The sequence below is a fragment of the Bos taurus genome, chromosome 17, assembly GCF_002263795.3.
Source record: "Bos taurus isolate L1 Dominette 01449 registration number 42190680 breed Hereford chromosome 17, ARS-UCD2.0, whole genome shotgun sequence".
Taxonomy (NCBI): domain Eukaryota; kingdom Metazoa; phylum Chordata; class Mammalia; order Artiodactyla; family Bovidae; genus Bos; species Bos taurus.
In genome coordinates this window covers 9,908,695-9,928,625 of record NC_037344.1, presented here as the reverse complement: position 1 = coordinate 9,928,625, position 19,931 = coordinate 9,908,695, and the positions used below count along the sequence as shown (strand labels likewise).

The following is a 19,931-nucleotide window of genomic DNA, read 5'->3' as shown; positions in this document are numbered from 1 at the left end:
AAAGTAGTGAAATGTTTTCACATTATCAAGATAAGAATCGACTGCTTTTGAGTCGACCTTACATGCTGGACCCCCATTCACACACAGCATGAAATAAGTCAGGGTCTTTACAAATGGTGTTTTGATAGATGCTGGATTGTTATCTATGCCATATTTATGCCCACTCTTTTAAGAACAATGTAGCATTATGTTCATTTGGATAAACTGTGATTTGACAACTGATTTCAATAAAACATTTGCTTCACTTAAAAAAAAGAAATCATAAAAAAGCATAATGAGTAACTATTTTATGAAGGCTAATGAATAGGTACTTACTCATTAAAGACTAGGTCTGGTGCAAAATAGAGATACTGGCTGTTTGTATGTTTGTACGATCTCCAGCTCAAGGCAAATGACGACAGACACATCCAAGAATACTGGATGAGGGTTATTTGGTCCTCAAGAGGCAGGTTTTTAAATCCTGAAGAACAGAACAATTTACCACAGAAAACACTTAGCATTTAAGTACATCCCAGGAAGGAGCTTCTTAAGTCCACCCCCTTGCCCCCTCTCTTCTCATCGACTCAAAGCAATTCCACAGTTCCTTCCAGAGTACCTATCACGGACCTGGCCTTGTTTAACGTTTTATGTTAAATTCACTCTAAATGCTCAAGAAGCAAACACTGCCAGGACAAAGAAAACTAAGATGTCCTGGACGTTTCACTGTGGACGGTGGTCTACCACCCTTAGTGAGACTGAAAGAATTTGTGTTAACCTGTGCCACTTGCTTCAGCCTACTCACAACTGATATCTTCATAACCAAAGATAATTTAATGACTGTCTACTACTGCATACCTGAAACAGTGGTGGAAGATGTTAGTTTTCATGAAGTGATGTGAAAGTTAGTCACTCAGTCAAGTCTGACTCTGTGACCTCATGGCCTTTAGCCCACCAGGCTCTTTTGTCCATGGAATTCTCCAGGAAAGAATACTGGAGTGGGCTGCCACTTCCTTTTCCAGGGGATCTTCCCAACCCAGGGATCGAACCCAGGTCTCCCACATTGCAGGCAGACTCTTTACTGTCTGAGCCACCAGGGAAGCCTCATTTCCTGGTTAATTTTCATGAGTTTGCAGAGATTTAAAAAGTCTTATTCCTTGCTTCCCCTAGTTGGACATAACCAGACTTTTGAGGCAGAATACGCATTCTTGGCAGGGCTTCCTCAATAGCTCCATGGTAAAGAATCTGCCTGCAATGCAGGAGACTCAGGAGATGCGGGTTCAATTCCAGGGTGAGGAAGATGCCCTGGAGGAGGAAATGGCAACCCTCTCCAGTATTCTTGCCTGGAGAATCCCAAACACAGAAGAGTCTGGCAGGCTACAATCTATGGTGGTCTAAGAGTCAGACACGACTGAATGACTGAGCACGCATGTCCTCAAGCATCCTTGGTGCTGGTCCTGCCTCACTCACAGTCTCCCTTTCTGGGCCTCAAGTCCTTCATTCGTTTCTTTTTCCACTCTCTGTACTCCAAGGGGCACCAGGGTATCCTTCTGTTCATGTAGTTTCACCTGGGCAAGCCTCCCTTCAAAGAATTAGGGCTTCTGATTACCTTTTGTTTTATGGCTGCTAGGTGACCACAGGTCATTTAAGAAATGGCTTTGGATTAATGAACTGGGACAATGTGATTACAATTGTAAGCGGTTTCCATAGATTAACAGGGACCTTATCAATATAATTCTACAGCATAAAAAAATGACTAAATTAGGAACTAGCACCACCTGAAAAGCCCATATATAGTATATATAACTATTTTATATACGGTAGCGTGTATGTCTTAATTAACCTAGTTTAGGCTTAGATTAGCTCTTGTTATGAGCTGCTAATAATGGGCTTATTTTGGGCTCTGACAACTAGAATATGTTTTACCTTATTAATATTACTGGGATGAAATGTTCCATTTCAATCCTCAACATAAGAAATGCATACATTATATGAACACTAGAATACTTAACTCTAACTTCTCAAGAGATGAGCACACTCACCAGACTTTCTACACCCTGAATTTGACATCGAGTTAAAAACAAAAAACTGGGTCTCAGGATTGAGACGAACGCTAACTCAATCGCACCGTTGCATATGGCGCACTCCGTGGCCCTGAGGCGCCCAGTCCAGGATGCAGACCCAGAAAGGCGAGCCCGTCCTTACCTGGAAGTACCTTCGCCCACTTCACAACTTGGATCATCTGCTTGCCGGCTAAGCGATTGAGGGTGGAGAGCAGGTTTTCGGCCGTATCTGGTTTGGAGCCGTCATAGCCTGCATATACAATCTCGGGCTCGATGGTTTCAAGGATCATAGAAGGCGAAGGTGTGAGCGCTCGCGAGATTGTGGAGAGCTGCGGGACCAGCGCCGAGTTGACCGAGGGCTCCTGCGCAGGCGCGATGTATGTAGTGCCTTCCTCCGGGCTCTGGGGGGGCGGGGGTGGGGCTGGAGGCTGCTGCGCCTGTTCCTCGTGAAGCCCTTTTAACTTCCCCAACTTCTTGGACTTTCGAGCTGAAAAAAACAAAGTGATAAACAGTAAGGGCAAATTAAGATTATGTTTGGCCTGATAAATATGTCAAGTACAGCATTTCCATATGTTACAGATAAATGAATGCTGTTAAGAGTTACAAGGAAAAACTATTACAAGAAAAAATTTTATTTTTTCATTTTGTGTCCATATGAGGGTCTGACTGTTCACTAAACTGGGATAATCATTTCATAATGTAAAGTCATTAAAATCATTAAGCTCCACACTGTAAACTTATATATAGTGCATGTTGGGCTTCCCTGGTGGCTCAGCTGGTAAAGAATCCACCTGTGATGCAGGAGACCTGAATTCTATCCCTGGGTTGGGAAGATCCCCTGGAGAAGGGAAAGGCTACCCACTCCAGTATTCTGGCCTGGAGAATTCCATAGCATGGGGCAGCAAAGAGTCTGACAGGACTGAGCGACTTTCACTTTCTTTCTTTCAGGTCGCTTTAGTAGTGTCCCACTCTTTGTGACCCTGGACTATAGCCCACTGGGCTCCTCTGTCCATGGGATTCTGCAGGCAAGAATACTGGAGTGAGCTGCCACAGTGCTATATGTCAATTATTACCTCAATAAAAATGAAATGAAATAAACAGTACCAAAAAGGGGAGTTAAATAAAAGGTTATCTTGAGGATACTGTCCATGAGGTAAATTGCAATCAAATATTGACTTATATTGATGAAAACATATTTTTTTCTCTAAAGATGTCCTGCTATACTGGTAGGAACAGTTCTTTTCCAACATTTTTCTGATACCAGGCATTGTCCTATACGCTTTCTATAAATTAACCACTTTAACGACTTAGTCAGTTTTATGACTAGGTACTATTACAATTCTCATTTTATAATGAGGACACTGAGACCAGGAGGGCTGAGAAGTCTGTCCAGGATCACACAGCTAGCACATGTAAAATAGATGTAAGAGCTCAGAGGAAGGAAAAATTACTTCAGATGCTATCAAGTTATATATGCCACAACCAAATCTTTTATAAATAAAAAATTCCCACCTATTATCCACCAGAGTTGGCAACAAGAGCTAGTCTGACCTGAGTGAACTTATTGTCTGAGCCCTGTCTCTGCTCCCTCTAATTAGCTTTCCCTGGCCCTTGACTTATTCCCCTTTGGTGCTTCTCTGTCACCTAATCTTTTTGCTGTGGCCTACATGTAACCAGTTGTTTACTCAGAGTAGTTATTTTGTGCAAATGCTGTTAGACCAAGATCCCCAGCTATACTGTGAACTGCTGAGACATAAGGGTTGGGTGTTCCTCCTCTTTGACAGCCCCCACGTCACCTTGGTAAATGTTACACCTGCACAAATAATTTACACATTTCCACTGAATGAATGGGGTTGCAATCAACCCCAAAGCAAGACAACAGAAGGGAAGAAATGAAGTATCTAGACGATTCCAAATTGGAGTGCTAACTACTAAACGTACAGGAAATTAATGCTATTAGAAAAGGCAGGTGTGAGTTATACCACTACACAATCTTTAAAAATCTCTATTTTTTTTTACTATAAACAAACAATTCACATATCACATGGTCTATAATTAAGAGAGATCACAAAATACTGTATAGGAATACCACTTTAGAGTTCCAGGAGAATATATGTACAAGAGACCATGTTCTAATTTATCTAGAACAGTCCTGGTTTAGATCAATTTGGTTTATGCTTGTTTTCCAGCATGATTATTTGTAAGTGCCCCCTTTTACTCCTAAAAGTACCACATTTTGGACAACAAATAATGCGTTCATCTTAATTAAAACCAAAGAATCAGTGTTAACTTTAAGCAACCGCTTACAAATTTTTTATTGTAGTTGATTTACAGTGTTGTGTTAATTTCTGCAGTACAGCAAAGTGTCTCAGGTATACACATACATATTTCATATTCTTTTCCATTATGGTTTATCACAGGATATTGAATATATTTCCCTGTGCTATACAGGATTTTATTTATCCAATCTATATACAGTACTTTGCATCCACTAATCCCGAACTCCCAAAACTTCCCTTTCCCCAACTCTGCCCCTTTGGCAACCACGCATCTGTTCTCTACGTCTATGAGTCTGTTTCTGTTTCATAGATAGGTTCATTAGTGTTGTATTTTACATTCCACATGTAAGTGGTATCATATGGTATCTGTCTTTCACTCTCTGACTTAGTTTGCTTAGTATGTTAATCTCAAGTTCCACCCATGTTGCTGCAAATAGCATTATTTTGTTCTTTTTAATGACTGGGTAATATTCCACCAAATATATGTACCACTACTTCTTTATCCACTCATCTCTTGATGGACATTTAGGCTGTTTCCATGTCTTGGCGATTGTAAATGGTGCAATAGCAACTGCTTTTCATTCACATTTCTCTTGATGGCTCAGTCATGCAGAAGAGATCCCTCTTTGCTTGACAAGTGAGTCTTCTCTCTGCTTTCCATGGGGTACTCTAGTTTTGTCCAAGAAAAGGTACTGATTTAATAACAGAAGTCTATCTTTGTTTGAGTGGATTTTTTTCTTCTGTGATCAATGGGATGTTAATGTGGATTTCTGGTTTTGTATTGAACAACTTTGGCCTTCCCAGGTGGTGCTAAAAAATCTGCCTGCCAATGCAGAAGATGCAAGAGATGAAGGCTCAATTCCTGGATTGGGAAGATCTCCTGGAGAAGGAAATGGCAACCCACTCCAATGTTCTTGCCTAAGAAGTCCAATGGACAGAGGAGCCTGGTAGGCTACAGTCCATAGGGTCCCAAAAGAGTTGGACACAACTTAGCAACTAAACAACAAGAGCAACAATGATAGAGATGGTAAAACAAAGATGGGGGGGTGGGGTAGGAGAACTGGAAGGTAGATGGGAAGAGTGGTGGGTGGATAGCAGGTGGTGGGATTGATGAAGTTTACTAGATAATGGGAAAGATGGGTGAATGAGTGAATAAATGAATAATAGAGAAAGCTCAGAAATGCCAAATGAGTTTCATTTCAATTCAGTTCAGCTGCTCAATCATGTCTGACTCATTGTGACCCCATGGACTGCAGCACGCCAGGTTTCCCTGTCCATCACCATCTCCCAGAGCTTGCTCAAATTCATGTCCATCGAGTCAGTGACGCCATCCGACCATTTCATCCTCTGTTATCCCCTTCTCCTCCTGCCTTCAATCTTTCCCAGAATCAGGGTCTTTTCCAATGAGTCAGTTCTTTGCATCAGTTCTTTGCATTCAGCTCCAGCATCAGTCCTTCCAATGAATACTGAGGACTGATTTCCTTTAGGATAGACTAGTTTGATCTCCTTGCAGTCCAGAGGACTTTCAAGAGTCTTCTCCAACACCACAGTTCAAAAGCATCAATTCTTAAGTGCTCAGCTTTCTTTATGGTCCAACTCTCACTTCCAAATGAGTTTAGAGCTCTGTAATAACTTGCTTTGCTGTAATAACTTGCTTTGCAACTGTCAGCTTTTCCATTTTATTAATTTATTTTTAAACTCCTGAAGTACCAGACATCTTCAACTTAGTTCTAACATGAATGAGGAACTTACAGGATACAAATTTAACATAAAGTAGAGCTTTGCAACCAACATAGGTCTGTCTAGTCACAGCTATGGTTTTTCCAGTAGTCATGTATGGATGTGAGAGTTGGACTATAAAGAAAGCTGAGCGCCAAAGAATTGATGCTTTTGAACTGTGGTGTTGGAGAAGACTCTTGAGAGTCTCTTGGACTGCAAGGAGATCCAACCAGTCCATCCTAAAGGAGATCAGTCCTGAATATTTACTGCAGGACTGATGCTGAAGCTGCAACTCCAGTACTTTGGCCACCTGATGTGAAGAGCTGACTCACTGGAAAGACCCTGATGCTGGGAAAGATTGAAGGCGGGAGGAGAAGGGGATGATAGAGGATAAGATGGTTGGATGGCATCACCAACTCAATGGACATGGGTTTCAGTAAACTCTGGGAGTTGGTGATGGATAGGGAGGCCTGGCGAGCTGCAGTCCATGGGGTTGCAAAGAGTTGGACACAACTGAAAGACTGAACTGAACTGAGCTGAGCTGAGACCTATGCCACACCAATTAACTTGATTTTCAAAATAACCATTCATGCTTGTCATTAATACCACTTTCATCACAAAAGCACTTACTGATACAGATAAAAGACAAGTCAGTATCCAACCACAGATATATCTGCCACCAATTCATTAAATGTTGAAGCTGGGCTTAAGAGATGAACAACATGTCATTCCTATCTTTAAGGAGTTTGAAATTAGCAATTAACAGTTTAAAATTTTCAATTATTTCAGGTCATTTCATTTCTCATGGACTGTCTGTTTCAGTAAAAGAGGCAGGAAAATCTGAGTTTTAGAACTGTCTGAATGAGCAGCAGATGCAGTCTATCTACATATGTTTGCCCAGCAGTTCTGAGTGTACAGCAGGGAACCAAGATGCTTCTGATGAAAGTGAAAGTGAAGCCGCTCAGTCGAGTCGGACTCTTTGCGATCCCATGGACTGTAGCCTATCAGGCTCCTCTGTCCATGGGATTTTCCAGGCAAGAGTGCTGGAGTGGACTGCCCAGGAATGAGTGAATGAACTGAAGAAAAAATCATCACTAAACGCCTCAAAAACTAGGCTAGAGGAGGAGAAGAAAAGAATCAAACATGCAGATAATCCCAAATGCTGGTCAATGGATAACTCTATAAGAGCTTGAGAAAATCCTCGATTGCACAGATTAGCCATGTGAGGAGTCAGATATTTGGAACTAACTGCTTCTGTGTCACATGAAGTTCTCTCTAAGCCTCGACTGATTCATCCAAAAAATGAGAATGATAGTGTTTCTATCCCCGATTTCACAGAGGGCTACTTGGATAAGAAAACTAAAACGATGCTGAAAATTATTAACATCTGAAAGAGTGCTTCAACATTACTTTCATTCTTTCACATAATTTCACAGATATTAAAACTATTCCAGTTCATTAAAATGTCCTTACTCTTTAGAAGAATACATCTAATGATAGCTATCATTTGATTGACAAGAAATAGCTAAGGGTGGTATTCTCAAATTTGATTAAAAGTTGTATTTGCTTGCAAATTAATTATGAGATTCATACTTGTTTTAGGCCTTCAATCTATAATGCTGCATCTATTTTCATGACTGATTGAAGCTCAATGTTATGAAACATGAAGAAGAATGCTTAATATTTTCTCTAGCATTTATACACAATGTTGTGGCCTGTAGCAGGACCTATTGAGATTATCTATAGATTGCTCAGCATTTCAGCTACATTTAATTTTATGTTATAATCTTATATGTGGGACACCTGTAATTGAGTAATTATCTCTATTTCTTTAAATAGTTCAAGAAAATAAATATTTTCAGTGTGTAGATTTTTCAGCCAAGTGTTTCAGCCGATATCTTTTTCTAAAAGAGTATAGTTACATAATAATCATATTACTCAAAGTAGCCCTTCTAAAATGCTTGAAAATTTTATACTGTTCTCCAACACATGCTGTCTTCTAAAATTAAAGTTCCTGAAAGTTGTTAATGTCTCATGTATTCCTATAACATCACTTTCTGTGATGCTTGTGGGTACTCAATAATATGTTTGTTGACTAAATTTATTTCATCTTAACATTGTAACACATTTGAATAAACTATTATATATATAATGTATTAATTTACTTCTGTGCAGGAAATGCAGACAAGTTTCTGAGATTTTAGGATAAAATTCCTAAATTATTACTCCTTTTCAATCTATAGAGTTATTACTCTGAAAATCTCACAACTAAAATAATAATAAACTCAATTTACCAAGCACTTATGTACCAAGCACAGTTCAAAACAACTTCTAATGGTCTTAAGCATTCCAATGCAAACCAGGACCTACGGTTAGGCAATTATTAGTTTCATTTTACAGGTGGAGAAACTGATGCACAGAGATAGTGTTTCTTTAAGGTTGCAGGGCTGCTGAACAACAGCAGGGCTAGGTTTGGAATCTGGTCATAGCTCTGAGCCCGCACTCTTTTTTTTTTTTTAATTGGAGGCTAATTACTTTACAATATTGTGGTGGTTTTTGCCATACATTGACATGAATCAGCCATGTGGGTGCATGTGTCCCCCTGTCCCAAAACCCCTACCACATCCCTCCCCATACCATCTGGGCTGTCCCAGTGCACTGGCTTTGAGTGCCCTGTTTCATGCACAATCAAACTTGGATTGGTCACCTATTTCACATGCTGGAGAAGACTCCTGAGAGTCCAATGGACTGCAAGGAGATCCAACCAGTCCATTCTAAAGGAGATCAGTCCTGGGTGTTCACTGGAAGGACTGATGCTAAAGCTGAAACTCCAATACTTTGGTCATCTGATGCGAAGAACTGATTTATTGGTAAAGACCCTGATGCTGGGAAAGACTGAGGGCAGGAGGAGAAGGGGATGACAGAGGATGAGATGGTTGGATGGTATCACCGACTCGATGGACATGAGTTTGAGTGAACTCCGGGAGTTGGTGATGGACAGGGAGGCCTGGCGTGCTGTAGTTCATGGGGTCGCAAAGAGTCGGACACGACTGAGCGACTGAACTGAATATACATGTTTCAGTGTTATACCATCCCACCTTCACCTTCTCCCACAGAGTCCAAAAGTCTGTTCTTTATATCTGTGTCTCTTTTGCTGTCTTGTATATAGGGTAGTCATTACCATCTTTCTAAATTCCATATATATGTGTTAGTATACTGTATTGGTGTTTTTCTTTCTGACTTACTTTACTCTGAATAATAGGCTCCAGTTTCATCCACCTCAGAACTGACACAAATGCATTCTTTATAGCAGTTGAGTAATATTCCATTGTGTATACGTACCACAGCTTTCTTATCCATTCGTCTGCTGATGGACATCTAGGTTGCTTCCATGTCCTGGCTATTGTAAACAGGGCTGCAATGAACACTGGAGTACACGTGTCTCTTTCAACTCTAGTTTTCTTGGTGTGTATGCCCAGCAGTGGGATTGCTGGGTTGTATGGCAGTTCTATTTCCAGTTTTTTAAGGAATCTCCACACTGTTCTCCATAGTGGCTGAACTAGTTTGCATTCCCACCAACAGTGTAAGACGGTTCCCTTTTCTCCACACCCTCTCCAACATTTATTATCTGCAGATTTTTTGATAGCAGCCATTATGACCACCATGAGATGATACCTGACTGTGGTTTTGATTTGCATTTCTCTTATCATGAGTGATGTTGAGCATCTTTTCATGTGTTTGTTAGCCATCTGTATGTGTTCTTTGGAGAAGTGTCTGTTTAGTTCTTTGGCCCATTTTTTGATTGGGTCTTTTGTTTTTCTGGTATTGGGCTACACTAGCTGCTTGTATATTTTTGAGATTAATTCTTTGTCAGTTGCTTTGTTTGCTATTATTTTCTCCCATTTTGAAGGCTGTCTTTTCACCTTGCTTATAGTTTCCTTTGTTGTGCAAAAGCTTTTAAGTTTAATTAGGTCCCATTTGTTTATTTTTGCTTTTATTTCCAATACTCTGGGGGGTGGGTCATGGAAGATCTTGCTGTGATTTATGTCGGAGAGTGTTTTGCCTATGTTTTCTTCTAGGAGTTTTATAGTTTCTGGTCTTATGTTTAGATCTTTAATCCATTTTATTTTTGTGTATGGTGTTAGAAAGTGTTCTAATTTCATTCTTTTACAGGTGGTTGACCAGTTTTCCCAGCATCACTTGTTAAAGAGATTGTTTTTTCTCCATTGTATATTTTTGCCTCCTTTGTCAAAGATAAAGTGTCCATAGGTACATGGATTTATCTCTGGGCTTTCTATTTTGTTCCATTGATCTATATTTCTGTCTTTGTACCAGTACCATACTGTCTTGATGACTGTAGTTTTGTAGTATAGTCTGAAGCCAGGCAGGTTGATTCCCCCAATTCTGTTCTTCTTTCTCAAGATCACTTTGGCTATTCAAGGTTTCTTGCATTTCCATACAAACTATGAAATTATTTGTTCTAGTTCTGTGAAAAATACCATTGGTAGCTTGATAGAGATTGCATTGAATCTATAGATTGCTTTGGGTAGTATACTTATTTTCACTATATTGATTCTTCTGATCCATGAACAGGGTATATTTCTCCATCTATTTGTGGGATCTTTGATTTCTTTCATTAGTGTTTTATAGTTTTCTATATATAGGTCTTCTGTTTCTTTAGGTAAATTTATTCCTATTTTATTCTTTTCATTGCAATGGTGAATGCAATTGTTTCCTTAATTTATCCTTTGTTTTTTCATTGTTAGTGTATAGGTATGCAAGGGATTTCTGTGTATTAATTTTATACCCTGCAACTTTACTATATTAATTGATTAGCTCTAGCAATTTTCTGGTGGAATTGATTCATGGTGTCGCAAAGAGTCGGACACGACTGAGGGACTGATCTGATCTGATCTGATGTAGAGGATCATGTCATCTGCAAACAGTGAGAGTTTTACTTCTTTTCCAATCTGGATTCCTTTTATTTCTTTTTATTCTCTGATTTCAGTGGCTAAAACTTCCAAAGCTATGTTGAATAGTAGTGGTGAGACTGGGCACCCTTGTCTTATTCCTGACTTTAGAGGAAATGCTTTCAATTTTTTGCCACTGAGGATAATGTTTGCTGTGGGTTTATCATATATGGCTTTTACTATGTTGAGGTATGTTCCTTCTATGCCTGATTTCTGGAGAGTTCTTTTTTAAATCATAAATGAATGTTGAATTTTGTCAAAGGTTTTCTCTGTATCTATTGAGATAATCATATGGTTTTATCTTTCAGTTTGTTAATGTAGTATATCACGTTGATTGATTTGCAAATATTGAAGAATCTTTGCATCCCTGGGATAAAGCCAGAGCCCACATTCTTAACCTCTAAGATAAGCAGTCTCCTAATCCTTTTCTCTTTATCTATTTTTTTTAACACTTAAAGATTAGCACCAGCTTCAAATCCAAGTGTATAATTAAGATGTATGCTAATTAAACAGGAAAATTTTTGGCCAAAGATACTTAATGAGCATGTTTCTATTATCCAGAGCATCCATGAACATAAATTTGGGGTCTTATCACTACCTACCACCTTACTAAATTAACATGGAGTTAATAACCTCTGGGCTTGGGAACTCATATTCCCAGGTGGCCCACAGACACACTTCATTTCTCAACTGCCAGCAGCAGTTGCAGGGTGGGTGGGTGAGTATTAATATGTCTGTGAACATCTCTAGTCCCACATGGGCCTAGAGGAATTTTCACTTGTTTACCTGGATGTCATAGTAATGTTATATACTTAGCAATTGCCCCCACTACCAAGTCCTTAATTATTAGCAGCATCTTGGCAGCCACTTTCTCCTGGCACAGCTGGGGGACAGAATGCTATGGACTGCCCATGAACTATTCCCTCAGGAGCTGTGAAATGGAGGCCCTGCTTCTTATCCAGACTGATAAGCAGAACAGCAGGCAGGAAGCAGCTGGTAGGACCCTATAAAATTGTGAAAAGTTCCTGATGGGGTCTCAAGATGCACAAAGGTCCTGAAACATGCCCTGACTTCCTTTCTGGTTTGCTCTGCCTCCTGAGGCCCACCTGGCCTGCTACACATCCTTTTGACCAACTATCAGTGTGCAGAACAATGGCCGGCTAGGAATGATACAGACAGCTTCTGCATCTCTCAGTAAAATGATGAGATACACGGGACTATCATGGTACTTTGATCATGATCTTTGTCAAGTGTGTTCTATTACGGATTCTTTATAGACTTCTAGATGGATCGTCAGGACATTTTTTTCTTTTGTCCCCCTCCAATCTGACATAGAATAAAAGACTGATGGGGAGCTTTTTCAATCACAACATTGCCCTGGAAAGATTTCAAGGGAGAATTGTGTCATTTTAGAAATGCTTCATGTCATGTCTTGAAATTTTAGGTCTGGGCAGTAAATATTAGAGAGTATATATTGAGGTTATATGAAAACATGTATTTTTCTGTTCACAGGCCAAATGCAATTACTCGTTTAAACCCACAGGACAATACCAGCATCCAACCCGTCTTCTCTCTTTCACAGACTGTGTTTCTTGCTACTTTCCTCTTAATCGTGCTCACCTATTTTTCTCATCCTCTTTATCCACGTGTTTTCTCCCTTTCTCCCTTGAGTGGAGGAAGATGCTCTGAGTTAAGGGGAAAAAAACTAGGTATTTTTATGTCATGACACCAAATGAAGGAATGTCATCTTCCTACAGATTTAACTGTTTGGCAGAAAAACTTCTCTGGTTTTTACTAACAGAAAAAAGAGCACCGATGTTTCTCAAAGTCACACACATGAACAGAACTGGTGTGAGGGTCGGGGCACACTGCTTTATGAATAAATCATTAGCTGTTCAAGTGATAATAAGGAAGTGGCATTCCAGTCGCTTGTAAATCTCTTTGAGTGGTTAAGGAACCTGAAAACTGAGTGTTCCTAAAAGTATCCCTAGATATGTTCACATTAATATACATAATTTAACAAATCATGTATATCACAGGCATTATTGATTTTTATTAGTATAAAAAACATGCTAAGGCAAACTCAAACCCAACCTTGGACCACCATACACACACACCAGGGGTAACTATGCGAGGTGATGGGCACATTAATTAGCTCAATTGTGGGATTCGTTACTCAGGTATATTGCTGCTACAATACCACACTGTCCATGTTAAATATATATAACTTTTGTCAATCATAACCTCACTAGATCTGGGGCAGAGACAATCCAGATTAGTGGATCTCCATATGAATGAGTGAGTGAAGCTGCTCAGTCGTGTCTGACTCTTTGCGATCCCATGGACTGTAACCTACCAGGCTCCTCCATTCATGGAATTTTCCAGGCAAGAGTACTGGAGTGGGTTGCCTTTTCCTTCTCCAGGGGATCTTCCCAACCCAGGGATCAAACCCAGGTCTCCCGCATTGCAGGCAGACGCTTTACCATCTGAACCACCAGGGAAGCCCAGAAGGTATAGGTATATATAGGATCCCCATATATTACCTTTTATTGTGTATATAAAGATAGCCATAGCTAGCTCCATAATAAACATAATTTTGTTACCATGGTTGTAGCATACATTTATCCATTACTTCACGAGTAATTGACATTCACCCACTGTGTAGAAAGTGCCCTGGTTTTGTGAGCAATGTGATGATGAATAATAAAAATAACAAAATCTGAGCCCAGACAATTGCTTACCATCTTGGGGAAGCTGGATCAATACATAAGAAAGTAGTTATGTTTATAAAGCAGGCCATGATAAGTCTGGGGTCAGTGTTCCTGATTATACATGTGTTGAGTCAGACAATGGCAGGGCGATGTTGGTTTTCGTTTCTACGAGCATTCCTACTTTCCTGCATCCCTCTGTGTTAATTCCCACTGTGCCTCGGTGCGCTTTGGGTGTGATTCACAGGACACTGAGGGCCCGTTCCATTCCACGTTAAACACGGCTGACACACTCTCAGAGGAAAGGCCCTCAGACCAGAAGCCAGATCCGAGCAGAGACGCAAGGAACCTGAGGGAGACTGAGTAAGGGGCCACTGATTTCGCAGACACAGTGACAAGGTTATAGAAAACAAACATATTCTGATACCTTCCCTGCTGGAGACAGGGATTCAGAAAGGGGCAAAGCCAGCAGCTGCCTGTGGGATACTCCCTGGGCTAGACGGATGATTAACATGATTGTTTTTGTGGCATTCATATTTTCTGTGACTATATTCTTTTTTTCTCCTTTAATACTTGGAAACATTTTTACTTCCCATTTTTCCTTCTACTGCCAGTCAAAATCAGGAATGCTTGCACATAAGAGGATGTGTCATGGGTGGGTTCCATCTCTGGCCAGAGTTCTGAAGGTGAGGCAACATGTGTCCGAGGCTGGCAAGGCCGGGACTGCATAGTGAAGTCACTCAGTTGTGTCCGACTCTTTGCGACCCCATGGACACCAGGCTCCTCTGTCCGTGGGATTTTCTAGGCAAGAGTACTGGAGTGGGTTGCCTTTTCCTTCTCCAGGGAACTTCCCAACTCAGGGATTGAACCCAGGTCTCCTGCATTGTAGGCAGATACTTTACTGTCTGAGCCACCAGGGACTGCATGAAACCAAGCAAATATCTCAGAAGAAGATGAGATAGAAGGTCTGAGAAGTGGCCTCTTGGTGATAGCTTCTAAATAATGGAGAAAATTTCCAGTACTTTCTTCTGCTGAAACCTTTGCTGGTTTGGTACTAAAATGAGAGCGAATGCCACTGGACTGAGTGCCAGGGTGCTGAGCCACTGTAATTCCAAAACTCCTTTGAGCACAGTTCTAAATAACTGCAGGCAGTAGTGGGGAAGGGAGGTATCCAGCACCCCATGGCCAGGTGAGGTGGACAATGGGTTTATTACACAGAACACCTCCTACCTGGGCCTTGTTACTGCTGTGTTGATATATACCACCACCAAGTATCAGAAGGGATTGACAGAACAACAAAGTCTCCATGCACAAAAATTTTGGGCAAAAAATGCTTATGGAAAAACAATCTGAGAAAAGACGGGGATTAAGTTATCCTAGAGGAGAAAGTAAGAAATACAAGAAACCAAGTAGCAACTTCAAAAACTTGACATTTGCCAAATCATGGCGAGCATCTATTTTCTATTTCTGCTGGGGTCAAGATAAGATCTAAAGGGCTTAAAGGGCAGAAGCAGGGATTTAGATGAGACAGTAGGAGAATTTCCTTCAAGTTTTCTGGAATGTGTTATGGAGAGAGCCTGGAATGCATGACGGGCAAGAACATGTAATATTCTTTTCTAAAAACTCTTAAAGTAACAAACAGGTAGGCAGGTTCCCTACTTGCCTGAGTGCAGCTCTGCCCTGCGGGGGAAGGATGACAGAATGAGTTACTGAGACGCCGTGGCCCTACAGTGGAAGGAAATACGACCTCCCGTGTACCTTCCAGCCTCCCTGTGTCTGAATGGAACTTCTCTGTCTCATATGTGTCTAAAAAACAGGACTAAATGCTTTACACTTATAAGTGTGGTGAGACATAATTTTAGAAATATTTTTCCAAAGTATACTTCCAGGGCAAATAATATGATCTCTGAACAAGGCTTGGAAGGACATCCAGACCCATGGGAAACCCCCTAAAGTTCTATATGCTCCCTTCTACCCTACATTCACACGCTTTTTTAATTTTCAGTTTTAACATCTAAGGTACAAAACTATTTGCTCAAGTCTGTATTTAAAATGGGCTCTGTGGTTTCTCCTAATCCTGAGATTAACTAATTTTTTTAAAGTGGGGAGAAGAGTTCATGGTAAAGAGCTCTCATTAATTGAGAATCTGCATGTCTAGAATAAACAGAATCTTTTAAAAATATCTTGCTTAATCCTCATAAGTGCCCTGCGAGGTAGGTACTGTTGTCAGTACCATTGTACACAGGGGTAAACAGTTTGTACAGGGTCACAAGGATGGTATGTGGTTAGGGTGGCAGGGTAGGAGAAGGTGAGTTATTGTAATGGCATAGGAAACAAGAATAGAGAAATCCCATCACATGTGCAGACAGCATCAACTCGACAGGTCAAAGGGGTATGAAAAGGACCGAGAGCCCAAGTGGCTTTTTAGCTGATCAGCAAGGTAGCCACTGCAGCATCTCTAGTAAAGAGATCAGACTTTTCAACGGACGGCACAGGACAACCTGTACCAATACACAGGTGCTTTCTGTCCTAATCCCCTGGGCAGGACAGTCAACTTCTGTGTACTTGGGGGCTGTTGCCATAGCAGATAAGCCCGTCTTTTTGCTTTTGCGTCTGGTATGGACACCTTAACTCTGATGGGACGAGAAATCAAAGGCAGAAATCAAACCAATCCATATTAAAAAACAGGACCTGTGTGAGAAGGACTTACTACTTCTGATTAAAAATAAAGTTCCTATGTTTAGGAATATTGAAATGGTTAGTAGAGATGAATTAATCAATGTACAAATCAAAATGTCACCTTTTATAAGGATGAGTTTAGCTAAACTTCACACATCATCTTATTTCTGCAATATCAAAAAGACAGATTCTTAGGTAAAAAAAAATTTCCTACACGCCACTGCAACTGATATCTGAGTTCTGAGTTTGAACAAATATATTTTTTAAAGTCAAATGAATATTCTTTAGAAAATACACGTTTGTTTGTTAATTCTTATTCATTGGGAATAATGATACCACACTCAAGGCTGAAATATGTGTGTTTAAAAAAAAAACAACACAAGCAAATAAGCAAAAAAGAAGAGAGAAAATCTCCCTCTAGTTTACAATCTACTTAAAATGAAAAAAAGAGCACTCTGATAGCTGTGGCCACCCAGCCAAAGGGCCGTCTCTTGGTTAAAAAGTTAATACTTAAATAGGTCCAAGAGTTGCCTTCTTGGCATGTGTTTGAACAGAAAATTTATTACATGAAGTACGAGCTCACTGGGTATGCACGGTAAATAGTCTCATTAAGAATGTTTTATGAAGAAACGTGACTGCTCTAACAAGGTCAAAGGGTGAGCAAGGTATGAGAAAGAGGCAAAAAGCAGTGGCCTGGAAACGGACGATGGCACCCAGCTTAATTTACTGTGCTTTCCCCCAGGCCTGGCGTGACCCTCCGTAAGCTCAGACCTAAAAGAAGTGGTCAGAAACTGGAGCACGTGCCATGCAGAAAACCCACACGTATGGTTCCAAGCAAGCCGTCTCACCTGGCAAGTTGGCTAAGCAGATCTACCTTAAGCAAAATTATATATAGAAAAATAAGGGTTTACCCAACAGATATATTAGGAGGATATTTACACTGGGTAATGCCATTTTCCTTTATAAAAATATCAATGGAAGACTCCTCACATAAGCTCTCAAAGAACATATAAAATATAATGCATGAATGTTTGTTTGCACATCATTTTTAGGTATTTTTAAAAATTTATTTATTTTTAATTGGAGAATAGTTGCTTTACAATATTGTTTTGGTCTCCGCCATGCATCTGCATGAATTAGCCACAGGTATACATATGTCCCCTCCCTCCTGAACTTCCCTCCCATCTCCCACCCCATTTCACCCCTCTGCTGCTAAGTCGCTTCAGTCATGTCTGACTCTGTGCGACCCCATAGATGGCAGCCCACCAGGCTCCCCCGTTCCTGGGATTCTCCAGGCAAGAACACTGGAGTGGGTTGCCATTTCCTCCTCCAATGCATGAAAGTGAAAAATGAAAGTGAAGTCGCTCAGTCGTGTCTGACCCTAGTGACCCCATGGACTGCAGCCTACCAGGCTCCTCCTTCCATGGGATTTTCTAGGCAAGAGTACTGGAGTGGGGTGTCTCGCCTTCTCCGTCTCACCCCTCTAGGTTGTCATAAATTATCTTGTTCTTCTCTCTTGGCATTTGCTGCTACTTCACTGCAGTGCTTTCCTCACCTTGGTCCCCTTAATTGTAGCCTTACGATCGATCTTACAATTTGGAAGTGTCCAAGAATTCTAATGCAACCAAGGAAGTTGCCTAAATTCAGTTTCAGGATTTTTAAAATAATTAGTATTTGTGTATACGAGACATAAAAAACCATGAAGTGGAATGAAAAAATATATAGAGGTCAAACAGTTCTATTTCCAGGACCAATGTTTTTCAAAATATTTCATCCCTCTTAGCTCAATATTCTTACTATAAAAAAATTACTAAGAGCCGCATTACAAGTATTCTTTCAAAAACTATTATTTAACAGCATGTTCTACATAAAAATCACCTTCAGTTTTTAAATCAAATTATAAGTAATGCCTTACCTTATTTAATTGAAAAGTAAACTGATGAATTTTAGTTGAGACTACTAATGCTGAGATTATAACTGAATGATTAAAAATGATTAAAACTGCCTCAGAAGAACAGGTGAAGCAAATGCAAAATAGTAATCCCATGAATTGGTACAAAAACATTTTTCACAGCTGGTATAACACAGAAAATATTCTGTATTTCTAAATATTATCACTCTAGTATTAAGAACATTTTACAAATGCAAGACAAAGCAGGTCAGCAGAGTCAGAAAAAACTCCTCATGTTAAACACTAATATAAAAAAGAATGAGTAGAATGAGGACTTGTTAATGAGTTAACAGGCTGCCACTTACGTTTGGGGGAAAAATTAAATAGGCCTGAGGAAAAAGAAAACAAACGCCAATGTTGCTAGTTCTTATGCATTTTCAGTAAATATTACTCCACATTCTCTTCCCCTGACATTATCAGAATGCATTGAATTTAAGAATTAATAGTCGCCGATGATGCGCAGGCTTGGAAGAAAATTATTTTTCTAGGCTAGGATCTCTTCAGGATACAGGCAGAATTGGTTTGGAAACTCCCAGAGAAAGCTGAGCCAAACCAAATGGCCTTTTGTGAATAAGTGATTCTTTTGCATTCGCTTCTCTGTTTTCCTTCCAGCTTCTCTGTGCACACGGAGCTTGTGCTGGAACACCCAGAGGCCCTTTGATGATGTCTGGTGTTGGCAGGTGCCGGTCACTGCTGGGGAGGAGCCCTCTCAGCTGCCTGGTGTTGAGCGGGGTGGTGCCAGGGTAGGGCCGATGCCCAGGTCTGACCTCTTAGCTCTGTTGAGAAGACACACTGCTCTCTTTTTTCACTTGGTATTCTGCCACAGTGTAAATTCCAAAGCTTCTGGTGACTCTCTCAAACCTAGCTCAGCAGGCTGAGAAAAAGCATTTTTTAAAAGAATATGCTTTCCATTTAGGTTTCAAAGGACTCTTTAAATTTACAGCATTTAGCTGTGCTTAAAAAAAAGAGTCCAAGAATTGAAGTTCTGAATATGAAGCTAACTCGTTAAAAAGAAACTTTTAGGAGAAGGAAATCTTAAATGTCCTTTTACTTTCAGTGATATTTTTCTTTCACATATAAGACTGAACCACAGACTGGATGGGAGCAAGTGAGCTCTTCTCCATCAAAGCTGGAAGATGAGCTGTCTTCTGGAGATGATAGAAGTAGTTCAAGAAGGAGGGATAACCGGGCCATTTCTGCAAGTTTTTCCCCTGAGGCCGCAATTAACATCTAAGTCACTGTTAGTCGCTCAGTCGTGTCTGACTCTTCGTGACCTCATTGTCTATACAGTCCATGGAATTCTCCAGGCCAGAATACTGGAGTGGGTAGCCTTTCCCTTCTCCAGGGGATCTTCTCAACCCAGGGATCAAACTGGTAAAGAATCTGCCTGTGATGCGGGAGACCTGCGTTGGGAAGATCCTGTGGAGAAAGGAACGGCTACCCACTCCAGTATTCTGGCCTGGAGAATTCCATGGACTGTATAGCCCATGGGGTCGCAAAGAGTCGGACACGACTGAGCGACTTTCACTGTTAGTAATTTTTAAGGTAACATCATATTTACAATAGAGAGATTTAACAAAGCACTT

General features: G+C 40.4%; 1 protein-coding gene across 7 annotated transcripts in view; it reads right to left on the bottom strand.

The window, feature by feature from the left end:
* Positions 1-19,931, bottom strand: part of NR3C2 (nuclear receptor subfamily 3 group C member 2) — a 439,920-nt gene that overhangs the window by 92,747 nt on the left and 327,242 nt on the right. For all 7 annotated transcript variants that reach the window (XM_059876106.1, XM_024977376.2, XM_010813712.4 and 4 more), the window contains 2 exons: positions 2,182-2,526; positions 316-460 (listed from right to left, as the gene is read on the bottom strand). In XM_059876106.1, the coding sequence (XP_059732089.1) occupies positions 316-460; positions 2,182-2,526 (490 nt within the window). The remainder of the gene's footprint in view (positions 1-315; positions 461-2,181; positions 2,527-19,931) is intronic.